Here is a 24,121-nt window from a genome sequence, read left to right as displayed (position 1 = left end):
GGAGAAGAAGGTGGGCACCAAGGCCCGCGCGATGCTATGGTACTAGAGGAGACCGGCTATGGCGGCGAGGGCCAGGGTGCCGAGGTGCTGCGAAACATCGTGGAGGAGAGGCGGGCTCGGGTGACGGCGACGTCAAGGAGGATGCGGAGGAGACGGGCTGAGCAAGCAATCACGATCGGAAGCCAAGCTAGCTAGGCGCGGCGGAGACAACAGAGAGATCACGAAATTGGCTAAGTCCAGAGGGGGAGGTAGGAAAGGTAAAGGCTGGATATTTATAGGTGCCCCTTTAGTTATGGATGGTAACACCACTCGGGACTGAAGAGGGGCAATCACGCGGGAGACGAAAATGGCCCCCGTGGTGTTATCACCCGGGATTAAAGGTTTCCTTCCCTTTCGCGCAACCCAACATACCCACCATTTATTCCATCAATTAGTTAAATTAAAATGCTATACAATTTATAAATGCGTAATAAATCTAAGTACAAGTAGTAAAAATATTAAAAAATTGTTAGCTTAATTTTATTAAGATGTAGTACTAAACTATACTTAAATTAAAATTTTAATCTTGTTATAAATTTTTACTTTATGTTTTAATTTTATTTTGTACTTCTACTAATCAAGAAAAAATTAATATTTTAAACATGCAAAATATATTAAATTATCAAATATATTTAAAATAACATTTCAACCTAGCATTAAAGTTATACTAGTTTATTATGTTCTAAAATAATTATTTTAAATACTTTATTAATACAAAAAAATTAATATTAAATATTTTGACCATGAAAAAATATATTAATTAATGTATGTGGTTATGTTAACATTTTGACCATATAATAATTTTGAATTTCTTGAACATTATTTATATTGATTGAATAATCATATGATGATCCAAAACTCACATAAAGGATTATCATAATGCATTAAATGAGTTTTTCACATCACTACAAAATATAATAGAAAGGTTCACATGACCATAGTGCATTGCAGAAAGCATGACCATAGTGCATTACATAAAGGATGAACATAGTGCATTGCAATGTAAAATTAAAAATCTTCTTGACTACCTTATTGATAAAGTTCCCTTGTTATGATCGCGGCGTAAGTACGGAGTCTCTTTTTTGACTAACATGATGCTTGGATCAACCTTGACAATGAATGGAGGCATGTCAAACTGATCATAATCTTGTGATTAGTCTGCTTTGTACTCGACTCCCATGATTTTTCTTTTCCCTGGAAGAACTATGTGACGTTTTGGCTCGTCTTTTGAATTCTTGTGTTTGCTAGACATGTCCTTCGTATAGAAAACCTCATGCACATCATTGGCTAGGACGAATGATTCATCCCTCATGCCAATCTTGATGAGGATCACTATTGTCATTCCATACCGATCTTTCGTTACCCCACCTCCAGTCAGCTTCACCCATTGGGACCGCAATAGAGGGATCTTCAGCGATCCGTAATTAAATTCCCAAATCTCCTCTATGAAACCATAATACGAGTCCTTTCTCCCATTGTTGTTTGTGGTATTTATATGGAAACCACTATTTTGGTTCGTGCTTTTTGAATTCTCGCGTAAAATATATAACTATTTATCACATACCCTTGGAATGTCACTATTATGCTAGACAGTCCCCTAGCTAACCATGCAAATTGTTCGTGAATCATGTCGTTACCCATAAGGTGTTGACGCAACAAAGGCAAAAGTATTCATGCTATGACGTATAATCCAGACATCAGATTTTCTTAGGTGTTGGGAAAATAGAATCTTCTTGTATTCCTCGATATACAAAGCCATCAAGGATGATTGTTGCAGTAGCATGAAGTATGCTTTACGGAATAAATGGCTATCAGTGCTCAAATTTGATTTCCTTCCAAGAGTGTCTTTTCCCCACAGTCTCCCCTCATGGTGTGATACTGGAACCCCAATCAAATTATTAAGTTAATAAAATATTGTGTGGTGGTTCAAACATCTAGGACCTGTTTGTTTGAGCCGCAGGTTTTGGAACTTTCTGAAAAGCTACTGCTGAAAAGCTACTGATGACTTTTTGGTTCTGAAAAGCCAACAATAACATTTAGAAGATGTGTTTAGCTTCCTAAGCTCAAAAAGGTACGAAAAGCTCAACTTTCCATATAATCTCAGCTTTTCTGAGTTTCTAGCTTTCTAAAAGCTCCGGAAGCTGCATAAAAAATCCGTTGTTTGTTTAAATTTCTAACTTTTCACATTGAGAAACTTAAAAAAATCAGGCCTCAAAGCATCTTCATCGTTCAAGTAGTAGATGATTGGCCAAACACATTTGCCCGAATTCACATGGCAGCTGCCATACCAGGAGCAAACTCAGCACCACGTACAACCAGAAATGTTATTTTCTTATTTATTTTCTTATTCAAACATAAGTCTACCTACCTGACCAGTGGATCAGACATCATGCATTAAGTGGTTTTAACATTTTAAAATAATTCCTGACGTAAAAGCTAGCAAGAGACATGGGCAGAGGGAAGCAATGCGAATCCTAAAACAGCAATAAATTCCATCCCTGCAATTTAATTTTTGCCAGGGTGGAAGACCAAGAAGGTAATCTGCATTAAACAGAGGATTTTTTTTTCAAATCTTACAAGGTAGCATAATAGACAGTTCTATGAACGTAAAGAAAAGGAACGCCATGCTCTGCAGTCTTTAGCACTAGGATTTACATCTAAACAATCAACACAAGACAATCTAGTTTTTCATACATGATCTTCTAGCGGGTCTTTAGTACTAGGATAACAGGTACACTATGACAACCATTTGCCCAAATTGATAAGCAAGAAACAGTCGAATTAACCACAAAATTAAGAAACCTTTGGATACCATAATCCAAAGGAAAGTTGCAAGGTAGCTTGCAATCTTAGTTCTTTAGCAATATTATTATCTAGCCCTACCTCCTACCTCCAAGCAATCACACAAGTGAAGTATCTTTTAGTACAATTGTGCACGCTGACCAAATAACCTGGGATACCAGAAGCATACACGATATAGAAATGATTGAGCTCGCTGGAGCAACACACCAAGAAGCATAATTCAGGATGCTTGGAAGTTCGAAGTTACCTGTACTTCTGCAGTAAAACAAGAGTGTACATAATAAACTGTCAGTAAAATTGCATAGGAAGACTCCACTATATGCCCTTACACATATGTTCATTGAAACAAGGAAAAACCTGGATGTTAATGAAGACATCCACTAAGAAATTTGATGGCTTCAAATTTTGCCATACATGCCAACTGCTTCATATGGTACATACAGGAAAAGAACAACTTGACCAAATTTGTCTCTTCAGTAGTTCCTGAAGAGAAAGTTTGTCCAATCTACCATAGCATGTTTGTATAAACCAGACAGAACAGGACCGCAAAACAGAACTATAAGAACTCAATTAGTTCAAATCTTTCATGTAGCCACAATCAATTTATGCATAGTTCATCTTCTCTCATGTTTCTATTCAAAATGAATGAATAGCAGACTACATGCATACCGGTCTGTAATCACAATTAATTTCCTAAAAAAGAAAAAAAAAAACATGATTCCTTCACCTTTCTTGCCTGAGACGGAAGACCAACCCCACCCACACACAAACAAATACATTTATAATTCAAAATATTCCAGGATAGATCATATTATGATAGACACATCTTGACTGAATAGTGTCAACGTATTTATGCCTTTGGCATGGGAAGTGCTCAACCCACAAACCTTACAACTCATTTGATTAAAGTAATACAGAAATATGAATCCTCAAAGGATGGGAATGACTTAGAATTCCAGCAATATATATTCCAATAAACACAACTGCGGGCACATTAAATGCTTCTCTACCCCTTTATCAATCTCCACCCTAACTATCACCAACAAAGAACACTAGCTAGGTTATTTACGTGTCAATCACCATTCATTTGCTTAAAATAATGCACTTTCCTGGTGTCCTAAATGCTATGATGTACAGCTGCGGGGAAGCAAAATGGACAAAGATAGACATACACACACTACAAAAATGAAGTAATGAACTGATCCTAACTCATGACAAGTTCAGGCAACTACCAATACCAGGAAATGATCAGGCCTCAAGACTCAAGCATCGGGAACTGATGGAAAGTATTGTGACATAAACATTCTGAATCTGATTTTGTACTCCCTAGGTGAAATTACAGTTGGGGATAGATTCTTCGGAACAACAAGAGATGTCTTCACCCAAGATTCCAGCTGTTTGTCCCAGGTATATTGTCTCAAATAATCTATAATTCCAAACACAAGCTCTTTCTTCTGTTTGTCAACTCCAACAAACAAGGAGTAATCCATGACATTCATGTTCTGCAAGCATAAAGAAATGCAAAATATAATTCAGAGACAAAATCAGAGATAGTCCTATAAAATGAAGAAAGTATATATATTCAGATAAAATTATTTACTGAGAACAGGCACACATACACTTAGAAAAGCCGTGTCATTCCAAATAGCACGTTCCATGAGGTTTTTGGTTTTTCCTTGAATGTATATCGGCATGGTACGCATATCTTCAATGAAATTTTGATCCAACAGCACCTTTTCAGGATTTTCCGAATCAGGAACATATCGTGAGAAAAGAGCACCCTTCAGATCATATCTACGTAGTATATTATGTCCAAACAAAAGATTTTCCATAACCATGAAATTAGTCCTTGCCTCCTTGCCGTTCCTAGTTTCTTTAACCTAAAATAGTGTCAGAAAGAAATATATCATTACTAGGAGCAGTTGAGCCACAGAGTTTCCTGGAAGGTTCAACACACCTGATATATTCCCAGAATTTTTGCAAGACATGTAGGGTTACTTGAGACCTGATATACACCCAAATGCTTGAAGTACCCAAGACCAAACTTTAAGAATGAGTGGAACTCAGTCATCTTAATTTGTTTTATGATAAATCTGTCATCCATTGATTTCGCAAAGAAAACCTTACTCTTTCCGCCCTGTGCATTCCAATGTTTGCAGCGGCTTATCGATGAAATATATGCAAGTTCTGATGGGCAACATATCTTCCGAAGATCATGGAATTGCTTTGCATATATACAAACAACAGTATATTTGCTTCTAAGAGCTATGTTTTGATTGTTCAGATCAATTGCAGGATGCATATCTTTTAAAGCTGACAGAAATGAATCATAAAATCCAGATGTTGATTCCATAGGTGATATTGGTGATGCAAGCATGGATGACAGCATAGAAACATTTCTATCCAAGTTGCTGGATGCAGCTTCAGAAGAGAACCCTTGTTGTTCAGATATAGTTAATGCGACAGCAATAATGCTGGAAACCTCTTCCTCAGCAACTGACAAGATATTACCACCACGGCCAACTATAAATTGCCCCAGGTCCATTTGATGTTTTAATTGTGTTAATGATGAAGAACTTGGGGTGTATTTGTTGATGAGATGAAATTTATCCAAAGAACAACCTTGAAGTTCTTTCTTGTATTCCAATTCCAAGTGACTAAATTGATTCCAGACCCATTTTCCTGCATCATCACTTGGTATGACAACACGACATATTTCATTTACTTTGGATGCTTCAGGTTGTTCATTATATGTAAATGGTAATTTATCTGAACAAAAATCATTAGCTATCTCCACAGAGGCCTCAAACTGATGTGAACCATTTTCAGCGGCTTTGCCTGGAGAAGAAAGAGATGATCTTACACCATGATATTGATAAACGGGCAACTCCTGCTCTTTGATTATTAGTTTATCAGTAAGCTGAGCCTTATCCAAAAAATGTTTATCGGTACATGAATCATCAAAGCTGCCAGAAGAACTTATAGTTGCTTCATTTCTTTCCATTTCAATGTCCTTCACTGACGATGCGTCTTGGATAGCAATACTTCCAGAATTCTTCTGCTCATTCTTTACTGTGCTTTCGTGAATAGAATTGTCTAAAGAAACGGTATTAACTTTAGTGTACTCGAGAATATGAAGCAACCGAAGATCCCAAATATAGAATCCAAGAAGAAGTTGCTGGTACAGCCAGTTCAAACCAAGGATCTCATGTGGAAAACTTTTGGGTATTACAATTTGGTTAAACGCCTTCAGAGAAACCTTGCATACGTTGGATATGTTAAAATACACAGAAAAAAGTTTGAAATCATTTGCATAAGAAAATCAGGAAATATTAAAGATAATAGAACTGTTGCATGATGATTACCTCAACTTCATTTTTTTCTCGCGTAAGCATCCTAGTCACATCCAAAAGTAAATCCTTGCATCCTGAAATGTTGGTGTCTTCCCCCATGGCTTGAGTAGAGTGTCTTGATCTTAAGTCTTGTATTACATTTTCAACTTCTGAGAAGAGTTCTTTCCATTTAACAAGGACCTTAAAGAATAGAATAATGTTAGCATGTAAGTATGTGATTGGCTGAAGGAAAACAAGCAGCAGCAGCAGAAAATATGTTGCAGAAGCATACATTATTCACTTCAACCTCAAGCCAATCCTTTTTGTTCGGGTTATTGAACTCCAAAGTCAGTGGAGGCTTACAAGCAGAATATATTTCAACAGATGAGTATATGAACATAGCAACTCTGGATCCAAATCTGCAAGGCATAAAATGATGAAAAATATATGTACAATCGTAAAGAAAACAATCCATATTTATGTAGGAGTCTTCCAGATATTTACCCAAAGAAACGCAGGCAGTCTCTATGCAGCAAATGGCCACATGTTGATAGCTTCTTCGCAGCAGAATGAGTTGAGAAGCTGAGTTCCAAGAACTTCCCAAACGACAAATTACATGCAGAGGAAGATATTATAACCCTATTGGTTGGCTTAGCATTGCATCTCAAGCATCTGGTCCACATCCAAATTCTTCCTTGAGCCTCACCAGAAAGTGATGACTCCAAGGGAAGTCTTTTCACAAGAACAGTGAGGGTACCATTACGGTGGGTATAAGAGTACATGTGAGCTTCTGGAGACTCGCCACATGATAAGCAGCTGTGTTTCTGCAAACAGTTTACTTTCTTATTGGAAATAAGAGCAAGGAAAATGGTGGATCCTTAAAATAAAAATAGTTAAGATGTGTGACCTCATTAAGTAAAGTGTCTTGCAAATATCGTCCAAGGGATGTATCGAAATACCCATAATATGTTATCCGGGAAAGGTGACTCTGCTCGCAAACAGATTGGTTCCTGATATGTTGGCTAGACATTGAAATTAAGATGTCTTGAGTATTCAAAGCAGCTCCACTCTCAGCACAAATGCCATCAGCAGTTTCTTCAATTTTTTTACCAGATGATTGTTCCTTCTGCACCTCTTTGGAAGTATCCGTGAATTTTGAGCCATCAAAACCATCACATGTATTTGACTCAGCATAATCTGATGATGATGTTTCCTGCATAAAATTTGTCAAGTGGTCTGAAACAGGCAATGATGAATATGACTGAATGCCTTTGCTATCAATATGCTTTTCACCGGCAGGATCTTCAGATGTCATAGTTTTGGAATCATGAAGATGCAGCACTATAGATTTTTCAGTATGAATGAACTTTTCCTGATTAGCATACTGATCATCACAAATTGGATGTTTCATGGTGTCACTGTTTTTCAAACTATCATAACAGGGACCACGCAGGCATGGATTAGTTTTAAAGCATTTCTCTTTCCCTGAGGTAGGTTTGTCTGCTGTAAATAATTTTTGATCAGCAAAGAATGAAGTTTCAAGGATCAAATGGTAAGCTGCAAAGACAGTGAAATGAAGGACACGTTTAATCTTCTTAAGTTCTTCTCTTGATGCGCCTTTCAGCAGTATCTACAAAATAATGTCAAACTAATCAGAACTACGAAAGCATAAAGAGCATATAAGATATGATAAGTGATGAGCAAAATGGTAAAAGAATGCATAAAATGCACAATAGTACATAAAGCTCCAAATAGCAGTTAAGAACTTCATCCATGCGCTTGAGAAAACCGCAGACTACATAAGTAGAAATAATTACATGTAACAGAAGAAAAAGAGAACATACTGTGCATCCCAGAGGTCTCGGAAAACCCTTCAGAAATAAAAACGTTTTGCATGACTTCCTTCCATCTTCCCCAGTAATATTATGCTCTTCAATAAACTTTTCAAAATGGAGAGTCTCACACTGCTTAATAAGGCTGGGTTTTGTAAGAGCATCCTGCAATGATATTATTGGAGAGCCAGTGCAACGAGCAATTCTTTCCAGCCGACGCATATTCATGTCACTAACTACTGTAACTCTTTGTTTCTGAATATATTCATTTACGTTACAGGAAACTACTTTCTCCACCAATATGACATCAGGCTGGCATTTGCCTATCACTTCACTAAGCGTTTTCTCCAGCTGTTCATTTTCCTGGTCAACATGGAAGAAGAGACATTTTGTAAATCTCCCCTATTATCTGGTATTTTATCTATGCAATGTAAATAAGCTTTGGTTAAGAGCATCCACGCTCACCTGTTTCATAGAATTTATTGATGACAGCCCTGTTGAAGAATGGCCAAGACCACCCTGAAGAAGTAACAATTTTGGATGCTTTACATTGGCACGCATCTGCTTATGTGCAGCACTCTTCTTAAAAACAAGACCATTGATCACTTCACTATCAAAGGAACAAAGAAAGGGCACCTAATTGAGACAGCGTAAGGATAAGGAAAGAACAGTACAGCATCAGTTTGTTACCTCTGCTGGTAAGATCCTGAAGCTATGCATTTAACCTTCACGTACAAACCAGGATCCATTGCATTTCCAGAATTGGCATCAGGCTTGACAAGTAGTGCAGCATCCCATGACAATGAAGCAACAATATCAAACCAGTTCTTCTCGGTGCCTCCATAAGACAGAGAGAACCCTTCAGCAGCCAAGAAACGACTTACAAGGATCTTGAATTGCCCATTCATAACTTCTGACATTACTTTCTGCAATTGGTCTTCATGGCTTTCCTTGCTTCGCTCTGCTAAGTTAAAGTTGAAACTTGACCTAGCCCACCCACTGCTGTTATTTTCACTCTCATCAGAGTTATTAAAAACAGTATCAAAGTCATCTTCCTTATTTTCTGGTTCTGGTGGTGACCATATGAGAGGATCTGCATCAAAACTGGGCAATGCCATTGGGTATAGGCATTCATTTTCGTTATCAAAGTCAGCACCATGTTTCATGTCAGGTTCGGTATTTGATATATTGTTATAAACTATTGTATTTTCCATGGTATTATCAAGTTGATCCATAACTTGTTCATTCAATGGAATAATATCACCACCTGGCATAGGAAGGCTGGTGACCTCTTCAACATCTATCACACCGGATTGTTTAGGATTGATATCTTCCACTGATACACCAAATTTTGTTTCTATAGATTGATTATTGGATAGGACATCTTGATGCTGCTCAGAAGATAGATTCGAATATGAAGTAATATTGGTGGCACCAAAATTTTCCTTGGTGGAGTCTTCAAGGGTCTCCGACTGTGGATGACCAGATGAAATATTTTGATATGCTAGAATGGGAAAAGTAGCCCCGTCATCAACAACAGAAATATCACTGAGTTGACATTCTTCCACTTGTATTAAACTCCCTTCTCCTTGCTCCATAAGACCATCACTTAATAGGGTATCAGGATAAAGTTGACCAGTATCTTGGAGCTCAATCTCCTCATCAGAGTCTGCTAGGGAGTCATCTGAGGAAAATACAAGCCATAGAAAAATTGTGGTTATGTAAGAAAATAATGTCAAATGATACAAACAATCATATCATGTATTTAAGAGAACAGTGCTCCAACACTCACCAAGACTTGAAAAGCAACTAGCAAAGCTTGAGAAAGAATTTTCTCGGCTAAACATAGGGGTGCCATAAGGAGTGTTGCAAGGGCTTGAGTCCATGTGCAACCAGTTGACCTCACCAGTAACAATTGATGATCCCTCACCATGGTCACACATCTTGCAGCAAGATGTACTGCAGGTTAGGTCAGTATTGACCTCATCCATGGTTGTCTCTTTTGATACACATGCATGGCACATTTTACTCATGGCACAACTTCACTGCATTATTGTGCTAGCATGGCACCTGCACATAAAAGTAACACCAGAGTCATCCACTCAACTAAACCATAACTTGAGAGCCTAGTCACTATATATCAATAATTCATCATGACTGCACGAGAATTTACACAGGTCCAGCACAGGGGAACAAATCATTTGTTATACAATCAAGCATGCCTAGCCAATCACTGATGTAATTTTTCACCTATTAGGTTCTGAATTTATCGAGCTCTGGAAATTGAGATCACTCACAAAAACTTGCACACATTCTAATAAATTTCTAAAATACATGCTAAAATCATCCAATGAAGGCATAACAAAACAAAAAAAATGTGCGTGATGTGCTTGAACTACAAAAATTGAGGAAAAGAACTGATCCTCATCTTTTCTTAATCAGAAGGGACCCATCGAATTTGGAAAGTGTAATAGTAAATATTTAGCAAGTTGCATGTATGACACTGGAGTGGATCAAACTGTAGTGGTGACAAGAAAAACATTTACGGCACTGCTAGCGCCTGGACGCTGCGTTGCAATATTAAAATAAAGCATCTGGAACATCGAAAATCTATGGTTGCAACATTGAAAAATATGTGAAAAAATGACTACGTCGTTCGACTCTCGGATAGAAAATCCCCGCCGCAACATTAACACTATGTTTCATGCAACATTCACCGTGAAACATGCAGAAATAATAGTTGCAACATCGATTATTAACTATTGCAACATATGTTGCGCTGTCCGATTTTTTAAGATTCCGGACATCTGTAGCATTACCGAAACATTTAAGCTTAAAATGAACCAGGGATTGCTATACAAATTCACCCAGAAAAATCAGAATTACAGAGGTAATAGATAAGCTAAAACATATACTAAACAACTTATATTATGCAACTAAGCCAAATGCCTCGCAATTTAAGCAGCAATGAACACTAGTTCCACACTTGCATTTGTATTTCACCCATTATAACGTACCCCAGCAACCATGTTGCTCAGATGATAAAACAATTAAAAAGTCATCAACCATCCGAGCATTTATAATCCAGGATGCATTATCTGTGAATTTCCGTATACTGCAATCGTTACCAACTTTCCCTCGTGTGCAATCTCTAAAACAATCGCAATGGTTACCACCTGACTAACATCCTCTAACTAAAATCACCAGCAGATCTGAGAGTCCGAATAAGAGGTATCAGGTACCTCGGATTGGGCAACAGGATTGCGCCGTGGGGGACGGAATTCGGGTGGCAGCAGACAAGTCGAGCGTCGTGGGGGGCGGAATCCGGAATTCCGGATGGCCGCAGACGAGTCGACGTCGTGGATTCTGGAAAGCTCACGTCCGGCAGGAGTAGGCGGGCCGGCGTGGGTGTGGGCGGACCGCGGACGTCCTGCTGCGGGAGGAGGCTGGCTGTCGTTGGTGGTGGGCGGACGTCCTGCTGCTGGGAGGAGGCGGCCCGCCCGATTCGCTCCCTCCGAGAGGCGCACGGAGGTGGGTGGAGGCGGCCGGCGGCGGGCAGGGCGGAATCCTGGTCGCCGCGTCCGTCGGTGATCGCTGGAATGAGGGGTGGGGGCGTGGAGGAGGGCCAGGCTTGGCTATGCCTATGGAAGATTGGCGGGGGCGTCGTCTTTGGGGGGCCTGCTTGATCCCGTGAAGAGCAGCATGTGTGTGAGCAAGAGAGGTCGTGTTTTGTCCTGTGGCGCTTCGTTTGAAAACAAAAAACAACTGACCCTGTCGCCTCGGGTTTGTATCCGACCAATTTTTCTCAATACAATAACCCCTGTAGATTTTCTGCGTGTGTTTATTCAAAAAAAAGATTTTCTGCGTTTTTAAAAAAAATAAAAGGGATGGAGGAATTGTTCAGATGACAGGACACGAGTAAATAACTCGAAAGTCTAGAGTGACTTTAATAACGGGTGTTGTTTGTTACTATAGTCTAATCCGAGACTTTTCCTTTTTTAATATAATTGGCAGTTGATTCATTTCAAAAAAGAAAAGTTTAGTCACTTCTTTTTCTTCAAAAACCACAAAATGCCTCGCCCACAGCTTTTCTAAAATATGCATTCGTTTTGAGAACTGCCGCTAGAATGCAAAGAGAAATCAAACAAAATGAAATGGAAGGTCATGTAATTTTGAGCCCTGCAGTGGAGGGTATGTTTGGTACCCCCAGCTTGCTTTGCCATGCCAGGCAAGAAATCTTGTATTGGCTCTTGCTCACTTTCTTGTTTTCTGTGCTGTCGAGGATTTTCTTTAGTGGCTCAGACAAGTAGAACCGTTCTCCGATCCTACACTAGCAAGTATGGCCTTGCTGCGAGGCGAGATGAGTTGGACTGGTGATACAACCAAACGTGTTCAGACTTTTACTAGGGATTTGTGATGTGGTTTTCCCTACGATGAAAAAAAAATGCAACCAACAAAGTGCTAGCTTAGCATAGGAATGTGGTAAAAGTGAAGATACATGCCACAGTACCTTTTATTTGCATCGACCGGTTTGCAGGCTGCTACTACTATGCATGTTAATATTAATTTCTAGCTTCTTCCGCGCAATTTTCTCTTTTTTTCTGATAGAAAAACTATAATGCCCCGTTTGGATCCCTTAAAAAAGAAATTGGAATCTATTCATTGGAGTAGGCTATTTATCTTGGAATGTATCGTTCCACTACTTTTCAAAATTTAGATATAAGGCTATCTTAAACTCGGGTGGGAGATGGGAATTGATTCTATAGATCCTCATGCTATATTTCTAATGTGTAACTTATAGCACGCTCTTCGACTCGCTCTCCTATAGCATAAGTGCAGTACACAAGTATCTCTCCCATATAGTCAATAATAATATACAAATATATTTCACATACAACTATATTAGCTTAATTACTTTGTGTCTAAATTATGATTATTAGATTGAAATTCAATTCCAAGAATCCAAACGGGACATAAATGCTTTTTAATTTGGTTTTATCCCTATGCATGGGAATCCCATGTCGAAGGGAAACATCCATCCTTTTTTTTAGGGCTGGGAAACATCCATCCTTTGAAGCATTTAATTTGGTATTATCCCTATGCATGGGAATCTCATGTCAGAGGAAAACATCGATCTTTTTTTTAAGGGCCGAAAAACATCCATCCTTTGATCGCTCGCCCACTGGTCACTGCTAACCAATGCTTGCAAGGGAGGACAAGAATGAACAAGAGCAATTGGCAAGGGCGACTTTTTTTTATTTTAGCCCTTTTCGTGAAATATTTTCATAAATAGGCTCCTAGCGGAACCAATTTCAAAAATGGACCCTTAGCTTGGCGTCAGGATGGCTGGCGCCAAGCTACAACGTCTTGGCGCCAGCCTCCATGGCGCCAAGGTCCCCACCATGGCGTGACCACATGGCGTGGCATGGATTACTGTTGGGATACGAGGTAGGCTACACTAGCGCAAAATAAAATTTTTCTACCGCGTAAACCAGGAAAACTGCCGTATAAGGATCACGGGATTACCACTCGACGCACTACTGGTGCGGAAGATGTAGATTCGCGTCGATGCAGTGAAGTTGATCAACGTAGTCGTACGTAGTCGATCACGTCGACGTCCAGCAGCTCCTCAGCAGCTCGTCCACGTGCAGCAAGATCTCCCTCGTGCCGCGGCTCGTCGTCGGCTCGTCGTGGCTCGTCGGCGGCTCGTCGTGGCTCGTCGGCAGCTCGTCGTGGCTCGTCGGCGGCTCGTCCAAGTGCTGCAGGCGCAACACCTCCAAGGTATCCACACGTGCAGGGAGAAAGCGTCGCAAGCCGGACTGCTAGATCCGTGAGTTGCAACAGGCGAGGGCGTGGGAGGCGCGGCAGATGAGTTTCGCCAAAAGGTGTAAACCCTAGGGCGCCCCCACCCCTCTATTTATAGAGGTTCCTGACGGGCCTCTGGATCCGAGGCCCATTAGTACTTCTAAACCTAATCCAACTCGGATCAGATCCGAATTGGGCTTCCAGCCCCTTAAGTGTGTGACCCTATGGGTTCGGATACGTATAGACATGGCCCGAGTACTCCTACTCGGCCCAATAGTCGGTAGCGGCCTCTAGCAAGACGTGCCAACTCCTATACGCACACGAAGATCATATCAGACGAACCATCACAACATAATATACATGTTATTCCCTTTGCCTCACGATATTTGGTCTAGCTTCAAGCCGACAGCTCTTTCTCGATCCTGTGATTCGGAATCCCTTTGTAGGTTAACTCTTAACCGTACGTAGCATGGCCATGCATTTTTGGATCCGATCACTCAAGGGGCCAAGAGATATCACTCTCAATCAGAGAGGGGCAAATCCCATCTTGATTGACCATGTCTCATAGCATGCTTCTTGACAAACCCGAAAGCTACCTTTATAACTACCCTGTTACGGCGTAGCGTTTGATAGCCCCTAAGTAGGTCGATCCACATCTAGAATACATGCGACAATCTCAGGTCTAAGGACAAAGCGTATATGTTGTTTAACGAGAGAACTACTTCTCGTGTTGGGTCAGTCCTAACACATGTCTCCACATGTGTCCACATTATTAGTTCAACATCTCCATGTCCATGACTTGTGAAACATAGTCATCAACTAATACATGTGCTAGTCTAATATTCATGTGTGTCCTTACGTGAACTCCGACTAGGGACAACTTTAGAATAACCATACAAGTAAAGAGTTTCACATACAATTCACATAATTGCAAATCAATTCAAGTAGCCTTTAATGGATATTCAATGAACACAATATACAAATCATGGATACAAATGGAATATCATCATCTCTATGATTGCCTCTAGGGCATACCTCCAACAGTTACGTGGCGTGTGATGGATTACGTGGCGAGCGGGCGGGTGGGTGTTGTCTTGGCGCCAAGCCTTGGCGCCAGGTTTACCACAGCACCGGCACTCCTTCCTTTTGCGCATCAGTTTCTTTTCGCATCCTATTTTCAAACCCGCGTTGCCGTCCTCAGAGCCCGCCGTCGCCGCCCGGCGCTCGCCCGCCCCCGCCCGGTACCCGCCCGACCCGATCCGCCCCGTCCCGCCCGGCGCCAGGAGCCGCCCCGCCGGCGCCGTCGCCGCCCGGCCCGAGCCGCCCGGCCCCGCCCGACGCCAGGAGCCGCCCCGCTGGTGCCCCCCGGCCAGGCCCCCACGCCTGCCCTGCCCGGAGGCCGGCCGTCCCCCGCCCTGTGCCCACCCCCGGTCCGGCCGGAGGCCGCCCGCCCCCAGCCCGGGCGCCCGCGGCCGCCCCCACCGGTGGCCCACGGCCCGGCGCCCGCGTCCTCCACGGCCGGAGGTCGCCCGACCCCCGCCCGGTGCCCGCCCCCACCCCTTGCCACCAGTGTGCAGCAGTGAGGTAAAACTCTAAGAAGAGTTATAGTAGAATTTAGATAGATAGGTAGAATTCTTAGATAAAATAGTTATATAGATAAATTAGAATAGTTAGGTAGAATTTAGATAGGTAGGTAGAATTGTTAGATAAAATAGTTAGATAGATAAATTGATAGATAGATAGAATTATTAGATATGAAAACTAATATAATTTGGTAGGTTTTTTTGTATGAATTACAATGATAGAAGGAATGGAGAACACTCATGACACTATTTAACTAGGCGGATTTGCAATTTTGTTTATGTAGTTAGATGTATAGTTACATAGTAAACTAGTTATTACGATATTTAGTTAAGTAGTTGTATAGTTAAGTACATAGGTACATATTAGGTGACATAGTTAGTTAGTTGTATGACATAGTTAGTTAGTCGTATTTAGTAGTTAGTAGTCAATTGATACTATCTTATTTCATACTAGACACCTTGTACTTAGAATGCTTCATTTATTATGGACTAAATGAATTGTGCGTCGTTATATTGATGTACTACATGGAGAACGTAGTGAGCATATATCATGGAGGTACCGTGGAAAGGGATGACTATGGATGTGTTAAGTTTGTTTCCATGCAGTGCGAGGTTGTGATATTTGATGAGAAACCCTCGTTTAGTGAGTTGCTCGCAAGGGCTCGGGAGGAGCTACATTGTCATGGAGATGATGAAATCACAGTCGAGGGCATACTTCATCTAGGTTCCCCTCTCAACATTCAAAGGAAGATGGTCCCAATTCAGTGTGCAGGCCAATGGGAAAAATATGTGAGAACGGTTATGAATGATCATTCCCCAAGTGTTGAAGTGGTTGTTCGTCGAGTGGGTGTTGATCCAAATCCTCGTCGGTTTTCCCGACCAATGGGTCAACGGGGACACTTCGATCCTCCCGTCCTAGAACCTGTTATGGACGTGGAGGTTGCACCTACGATTCCCGATGCTGAATCTGCCCCCAATGAAATAGTTGGACATGTTTGTCGGATTGTTGATGATGTGGTGGACTCTCCTAATGAGTTCCTTTTCACTCAGAATGATCCGAGTAAGTGTCTTATCAGTTTCTATTGTTGGGAGCTAACCCTATTCATTCCATCAATTTCTTCTTTACTCATATTTGTACTTAATGTCGTAGGAGATATTCCAGAAAATGTGGATGTGCCTCTAGTTGCTGCGCAAGTGCAATGTGGAGATGGATTGTGTGGCTCCAATAGTGTTGAAATTATGAATGATGAAGATGCATACGAGATGGGAGTGGATCTTGATTCTGATGATGATCGCCCTGCTGGAGAGATGACAGAGAGTGATATTGAGATGTTCAGGCGTATCTTCCCTAGACGTCGTGATCCGATAGTTCACGAGTTTAGCGATCTTACTCTTTCCGATCAGGCGTTTGCAGAAGGACATGATGATGAGCTCCTAGAAGCTCCTGAAGCTAGTTCTAGTATGATTATTGAGGAGGGAAGGGTATTTAAGGACCTTCCCGCATTGAAGAGGTGGTTGCAGGTGTTTGCGGTGATACGGAAGAGACCTTACAAAGTGTTGCATTCACATGTGGAGCACCGTTACACAGTTGTGTGTGATAAGGAACGGTGCCCATGGAGGGTTTGTGCAAGGAAGCAAAATATCACTGGGAAGTAGAAGATCACAAAAGTTGTCGGTCCACACAATTGTGCTGACCATGAGCTTACAGTGAGACATCCGCAGTTAACATCTACCCTAATTGCCAAGCGGTTGATGGGAATATTGAAGGAACAACCCAACATGAAAGTTAGAACAATTATCAGAACCGTTGAGGAGATTTATGGAGGTTATGTGATAACTTATGGTAAAGCTTGGAGGGCTAAGCAGCGAGCGTGGAAGATGATATATATGGGGATTAGGAGTCTGGGTACGAGCAGCTGCCAGTGCTTTTTAATGCAATAAAAGCGGTGAATCCAGGCATTCATTATGAGTACATCCCAAAACCAAATGCTTGGAAGGATGGGAGGCAGATATTCGGGCATGCGTTCTAGTGCTTCCCTCAGTGTGTGGAAGCCTTTAGGCACTGTCGTCCTGTTTTCTCTATTGATGGTACGTTTTTGATTGGCAAATACAGGGGCACACTTCTTATAGCCATATCTTGTGACGCGAACAATATGTTGGTTCCTTTGGCATTTGCATTGGTTGAGAGGGAGAACAATTGGGGATGGTTCTTAAGACTAGTCCGGATACATGTGGTTGGGCCTAGAAGGGAGGTTGGCGTCATATCCGATAGGCATCAGGGCATACTTCATGCTGTGCAAGAGCAGATAAAGGGGTATCCACCTTTGCATCATCGTTGGTGTACTCGGCACCTTGCGGAGAACCTTCTTCGAAAGGATGGTGTGAAGGATAATTTTGATCTGTTTTAGGTTGCTGTTCGTCAGCTTGAGGACTATTACTTTCAGCGCAAATTGGAGCAGGTCAGGACCGCAACAAATGCAGAAGGTAGACAATGGCTCGCTGGTTTGATGAGAGATTTGGATAAGTGGACTAGATCTCACGACACCGGTGGATGGAGGTACGAGTTTCAGTGCAGTAACATGGTCGAGTCATTCAATAAGTTGATGTTGGGGACACGTGGTATGCCTGTGAACGCAATTGTTGAATTCACCTTCTACAGGCTTGTTGCGTGGTTCAATGAAAGACACGCCAAAGTAGAAGCGTTGCAGGGTGCTGGGGAGAGATGGGCTGAAAAACCAAAGAGACACCTCAGCATTACAAATGAAAGGGCTTCCACACATGAGGTGCAATGTTTTGATCTCGGCACAGGGACTTATCAGGTCAAGCATAGGGACGGGACAACGTCCGACGGTGAGATTCGAGAGTCGAGGATACATGTGGTAGTCCTTCGAGATTTCAAGTGCACTTGTGGTAGGCCAAGGCAGTACCACTTCGTATGTTCTCATTTGGTGGCAGCAGCTAGGCATCGCAATTTCGATATCGAGAGCATGATACCTCATGAGTTCAGTGTAGACACATTTGTGAGCACATAGAGCCCCTGCTTCGTGCCTTTCCGGGATCCTAGAGAGTGGCCTCCATATGATGGGCCAAAATACGTTGTGGACCCAGCTTACCGTTGGAAGAAGCGTGGAACAAGGAAGAGGACGAGGCATAACATGACTATGGATCAGGTATCCGGAAGAACGAGGCGTGGTAGAGCAACACCATTTCTTACTGACCCAGAACAGAACGAGTGTGGCAAGTGCGGTAGATTGGGCCATAATTCACGCACTTGCAATTGGCAGATTAGTGAGGTGCGACTAGTAGCTCTTTTCGTTACTTCATATGTGTCTTATTCATTCAAATAGTTATGTTTCATTGTAATAGTACCTTTTGCTTGTACATGTCTAACTTTATGTTTCATTGTTTACTAATTTTATTTGTTGTTAACTTTTTGTAGGATGGCGCACTTCCACCTACTAGACCAGGCGTACGACCAGACCCACCGAGGTCGTCTCATAGCGGAAGGGCAGGTAAGAATCTACAGTTGATGATCTAATTTTTGCAAGAGTTGAGGTATTGTTTCTCAGAAATGTCTGACTCTATTTGTTTGCATGCAAGTCCTTCCGCTCCTTCGTTCTAGAGCCCATGATGGGTTTCTGGCGCTGCAGTACGATGACCGCTACACTCCGTTGCTACAGATGGCGGGCCTAGATATCATCTCCTTTTAGGTTCGTCGTGGGCTGCCCCAGTTCAACTCAGCGGCTATAACTGCGTTGGTTGACAGGTGCTATCTTGCTTCTATTGCCTCCGTTCATGTTCAATTTATTATGTCCTTACATGTTGACAAGTAATATTTCTGCAAAATGTAGGTGGTGGCCCGAGACTCACAGCTTTCACCTGCCATTCGGAGAGATGACAGTGACCCTACAGGACTGTCAGAAGATGCTGGGTCTGTCCATTCGTGGCAATCCAGTGACTGGGCCGTGCGTCTCAGAGGGTTGGAGAGCACGAGTGGCAGCCTTCCTTGGGTGAGAGGTTGAGGATCAAGGGACTCGCACATCCGAAGTGCTAATCTCCTAGCTGCGGGAACACTTCGGACACTGCCCCCAGGACGCGGATGCGGAGACAGTTGGGCACTACTGCAGAGCGTGGATCCTACACCTGTTTGCCTGCGTTCTCTTCCCAGACGCTACAGGTGACACTGCGTCTTGGATGTGGACCACTGCCTCACTGACTGGCAGCAGGCGGGTCAATACAGTTGGGGGTTAGCTGTGCTGTGTTTCCTGTACCGGCAGCTGTGCGAGGCGTGCCGTCGGACCTCGGGCTCTACGTCAGTTGGTGGGTGCGTGTACCTATTGCAGTTATGGATGTGGGCCCGTCTTCCAGTTGGTCATCCCGAGATTATGGGTCATCGACCGTGGTTCCCAGGTGAGCCGCTGAGACGACAACCGACATGGGCATATCTTTGGGATCAGGTTAAGGTTGGCCATACGAGGTTGGAGCGTGCGTACCTGGATTACATCACCGAGCTAGACGAGCTCACAGCTCATAGTGTAAGTCAAATTTTTTTTCACATGATTTGTACTATATTAGTATAACAACTAACATTTTGTTTTGACATGTTGCAGGTAAATTGGCAGCCTTACGAAGGAGAGGACGCACTTCCTTTTGCCGTTAGCGTCATGTGTGCGGCCGACGACGATCTTTACAGGATGAAGTGCCCTCTCATATGTTTCTATGCTGTTGAGTACAACCTGCCTGATCGAGTAGCACGTCAGTTTGGGATCAGCTAGATTTGGCCAACACCTGCGACCTCGACTAGTGTGGAGTTACACAAGTAAGTGTTTTCCTATTTGAATTATTTCCATTACCATTAACTAAATTTTGCCTAGCAGTAACATCTAACATGACGTGCAGTGTGGATCATAAGAAGAAACGGAAGGTCTCTAAGTGGCACGCGTTCCACCGGGCCTACATTGAGGAATGGGACCAGTTCCATGACAACGTGGACGAGAACGACGAGCCGCACACAAACAGTGAGTACAGGCAATACCAGACTTGGTACCAAGGTGCGACGCGTCACAGGCTGAGGGTACAATGGACGCAAGATGACTACGCCGACATCCACTCGTCCGACGATGAATACACGGTGTACGACCAAAGTACTCGTGCTGGAAGGCAGATGGAGACAGGACCAATCCTGGATAGGATGGTAAGACAATTGCTTTACTTTTCTATGTTCTATGTTAAGTTACTTAGTGATTTAGTTAGTTAGATAAGGACTTAGTGGCTTATTGACTTAATTTAGTGACTTAGCGTGTAAGAAAGTTAATGACTTAATCATTTATTGCTTTAGTAACTACCGACTTCTGAAAATTTGTTGTAGGGCCGTACGCTCCAAAGCTCGGTTAGAGATATTGAGCATTTCTGTCCTAGAGTTACGGACCCCGAGACACGAAGTTTTCTAGACGTAAGACTCAAATTGTTCTTTCAAATACTTTATTAATACGTTACATTCTTTCATTTAACTAGTTTTTTCACAACAGCGACTGTCTAGTTGGTTTCGCCGTGCAGCTACTCATTGTGGCTGCAGGACTGCCATGATACAAGATGTGCACGTTCCATCCCCACGCGAAGGAGGCGTTGGTACGTCTAGGCAAGGCCCCTCAGGGTCGAAAGCAATTGCATCCGAGGATGAGGACGACGACGACGACGATGATGACCAGAGGCCTGAGGAGCTTGGCTCGTCTCAGCTCCACGAGGCTCCCTTGACTCAGCCTACACAGGTTGTAGGCACTAGACTATGTCGCCCACGTTCTCCTTATACTCCAGGCACCGACGCCCTTAGTCACAAGGGTAAGGGTAAGACTAGGAGGCACTGAGGGTACTTATTGCGAACTATGTGGTATATGGACTTTGTGTTATATGGACTATTTGTGTATATGGACTTTCATTCTAAACTATTGTGGATTTTATTATGAATGTGTCATATGCTTGTATATTTGTATTTATGTTCACTATTTATCTCGTAATTTTGTATGGATTGCATCAAAAAGTAGGGGAAATTCTGCCGAAATTTCACTAACAAGTACCCTTTTTATTTTCTGCGGAAATTTCACTAGAGTACAACTTCGAAGTGCATTACATCACAAAATAAACATAGGTCGTCTACCACTTGCATGTCCATACTTAAAGTGCATCATTACATGACAACATAATAAAAGTCTCGCACTAGAAAATATTGTTCATAAATAAACCATAGAACTAGAAACTAACTATGACTACTGAGTGCAACGAGGTCACTTTCCCTTCCTCAAGGCATCGAGATTCTCCTCAATCGCTGCTTTCGCTCGGCGTGCACGCTCAAGCTTCTTCTCCCTCTCCTCCCTGTTCGCAGCAACACGCCTCCATTCCTCCTCTTCCTTGTGCTCCTTTTCCGCAGCCTCCTCTTTGAGCCTCTTCTCCATCATCTCCTTCCGCTTTGCATCCCAGCGCAACATATACTCCAAAAACTCCTTGTCTTCAGGATTGATCTCAGTGTCGATCCACTGCTCAAAATCACATAGCGGTGGAGGGGTCTACAACAAATGCAATTTTTATAAAACAAAAAAAATATGGTCAATAATTATAAGACAACAACAATTCCTTACCAACATGTTAATGCGGCGCTGACGAAGTGTAGGTTCAAACGCAAAGTTGGAACACATCCAATACCTCTGCCTATACGTGGCATGTTCATCGGACTTGGCTACCTTGCAAGGATCACCGCAAAAGCACATAGGCACTGGAACACCACTAGGCAGAGGCAATGGATCGAAGGCATTTCCGGTCAGCTTGGCGCCATAACTACAATTTAGTTTATTTCGTTGTAAGAACAAACGCACTTAACAATAAACCTACAATTAAGATTTTTCATTTCATCCACAACAATGAGCACATAACATAACTACGTGCGCTGGGGTTACCTTAGTTTCTTATCTTTTCCACACCTCGGCATGCAACATTTGCATGAAACCCTAAGTTAAAAAATACAACTAATATATAGCGAATCGATGTGAAAAAAAGCTACGAGGGAGAGAGGATACCTTGCTCTTCAAGATCCACGGATCAAATGAAAGTTTCCTAAGCTAAAATGTCGATTCGTAGTATAGGGTGAAGTAGGGAGAGTAAAAACCCGAGGGAGACAAGAAGGATGAGGAGGAAGTTTCGGCCAGGAAAGAGGGGTGATGCCTTATGTAGGAGGCTTGGCGCCAAGCCTTGGCGCCACGTCAGGTGCCTGGTCAGCGGCGACGGTGGGTACCTTGGCACCATGGAGGCTGGCGCCAAGATGTTGTAGCTTGGTGCCAGCTATCCTGGCGCCAAGCTAAGGGTTCATTTTTGGAATTGGTTCCGCCAGAGGCCTATTTGTGAAAATATTTCGCGAAAAGGGCCAAAATAAAAAAGTCGGTTGGCAAGGTAACAAAACGAGGCTCCCTAGCAAGCACAGCTCGAAATGCCTACACGACCGCCGCCACCACCACCGGCCGCCGCCACCACACACTGCACCACCGGCCACCGCCACCACCACCGCCACCACACACTGCACACACCGCCGCCGCCACGCCCCGCTGCCGCCTCGACCCACCCCCGTCGCCACCACGCCCCGCTGCCGCACGACCCGCCCGCGCCGGCCGCCTCGACCTGCCGCGCCTCGACTCACTCCCGCCGCCGCCACGCCCCTCCTCCCCGCCGGATCCGGGGAAGAAGAAGGGCACCAGATCCGGCCGGGGAAGAAGGGGAGGGAGGGGCACCAGATCCGACCGCCACGCCCCGCCCACACTGGCCGCCACCTCGACCCGCCCCCGTCACCACCCCGCGCCGGATCCGGCTGGGGGAGGGAGAGGGGAGGGGAGGAGGTGCGCCGGGGAGGGAGGGAGAAGGGAGGGGAGGAGGGCCGGTTGCCGGCGATGGCCGGCTGCCGGCGGGAAGGGTAGGGAGAGGAGGGAGGGGGTAGGGAGGGGAGGTCGGAGGATACGGGGGGTTTGGAGTGGGGCTCGGGGGGTGTGGTGGCCTGGTGCGGTGCGGAGGAAAGGGGGCGCGGTGGGGTTAGTAGGATATTTTTCAGGTTTGCCGAGTGTCCCCGATTGGGGTACTCGGCAAAGTTTTTTTTTATTTTTTCGAGAGAAAAAACTTGTTGCCGAGTGTAAAAAATAAAACACTCGCCAACCTTTTGTTTGCCGAGTGCTAAAAATAAAACACTCGGCAAAACCTTGATTTACTGAGTGTCATTACTTTGTCGAGTGTTTTTCGCGAAACATTCGGCAAAGAGCTCTTTGCCGAGTGCCCGAGGGAATACACTCGGCAAATAAAAATACACTCGGCAAATTAAAGATTTCCCGTAGTGACAGTACCTTTTATTTGCATCGACCGGGTTTGCAGGCTACTACTACTATGCATGTTAATATTAATTTCTAGCTCCTTACGCACAATTTTCTTTTTTTTCTGATAAAAAAACTATAATGCCCCGTTTGGATCCCTTAAAAAGAAATTGGAATCTATCCATTGGAGTAGGCTATTTGTCTTGGAATGTGTCATTCCATTACTTTTTAAAATTTAGATATAAGGCTATCTTAAACTCATGGGTGGAAGATGGGAATTGATTCTATGGATCCTCATGCTATATTTCTAATGTGTAACTTATAGCACGCTCTTTGACTCGCTTCCCTATAGCATAAGTGCAGTACACAAGTATCTCTCCCATATAGTC

General features: G+C 43.1%; 1 protein-coding gene and 1 pseudogene across 3 annotated transcripts; one reads left to right on the top strand and one right to left on the bottom strand.

The window, feature by feature from the left end:
• Nucleotides 1-2,676: 2,676 nt before the first annotated feature.
• LOC117843673 (putative 1-phosphatidylinositol-3-phosphate 5-kinase FAB1D) lies at nt 2,677-11,677 on the bottom strand. Of its 3 annotated transcripts, none has more exons than XR_004637800.2 (13): nt 11,248-11,677; nt 9,798-10,075; nt 8,696-9,689; nt 8,471-8,615; nt 8,018-8,368; nt 7,081-7,803; nt 6,678-6,997; nt 6,466-6,592; nt 6,207-6,374; nt 4,799-6,100; nt 4,461-4,721; nt 3,199-4,343; nt 2,677-3,096 (listed from the first exon to the last, which is right to left on the bottom strand). XR_004637800.2 is itself a non-coding variant. In XM_034724338.2 (13 exons), exons 2-12 carry the CDS (start codon nt 10,036-10,038, stop codon nt 4,104-4,106), a joined length of 4,872 nt encoding a protein of 1,623 aa, XP_034580229.1. In that variant the 5' UTR covers nt 10,039-10,075; nt 11,248-11,677; the 3' UTR covers nt 2,677-3,096; nt 4,080-4,103. The 3 variants fall into 3 exon arrangements, 2 of the variants coding, with proteins under 2 accessions (XP_034580229.1, XP_034580230.1); XM_034724338.2 differs by having other exon boundaries at nt 4,080-4,343; XM_034724339.2 differs by lacking the exon at nt 2,677-3,096 and having other exon boundaries at nt 3,785-4,343; nt 4,799-6,088.
• A 7,156-nt stretch (nt 11,678-18,833) lies between these two features.
• LOC140221837 (serine/threonine-protein phosphatase 7 long form homolog) lies at nt 18,834-20,787 on the top strand (annotated as a pseudogene).
• Nucleotides 20,788-24,121: the final 3,334 nt, after the last annotated feature.

This window comes from Setaria viridis, chromosome 2, assembly GCF_005286985.2.
Source record: "Setaria viridis chromosome 2, Setaria_viridis_v4.0, whole genome shotgun sequence".
NCBI lineage: Eukaryota > Viridiplantae > Streptophyta > Magnoliopsida > Poales > Poaceae > Setaria > Setaria viridis.
The sequence above is the reverse complement of the archived record's forward strand: the minus strand, read 5'-3'. Positions and strand labels throughout refer to the sequence as shown.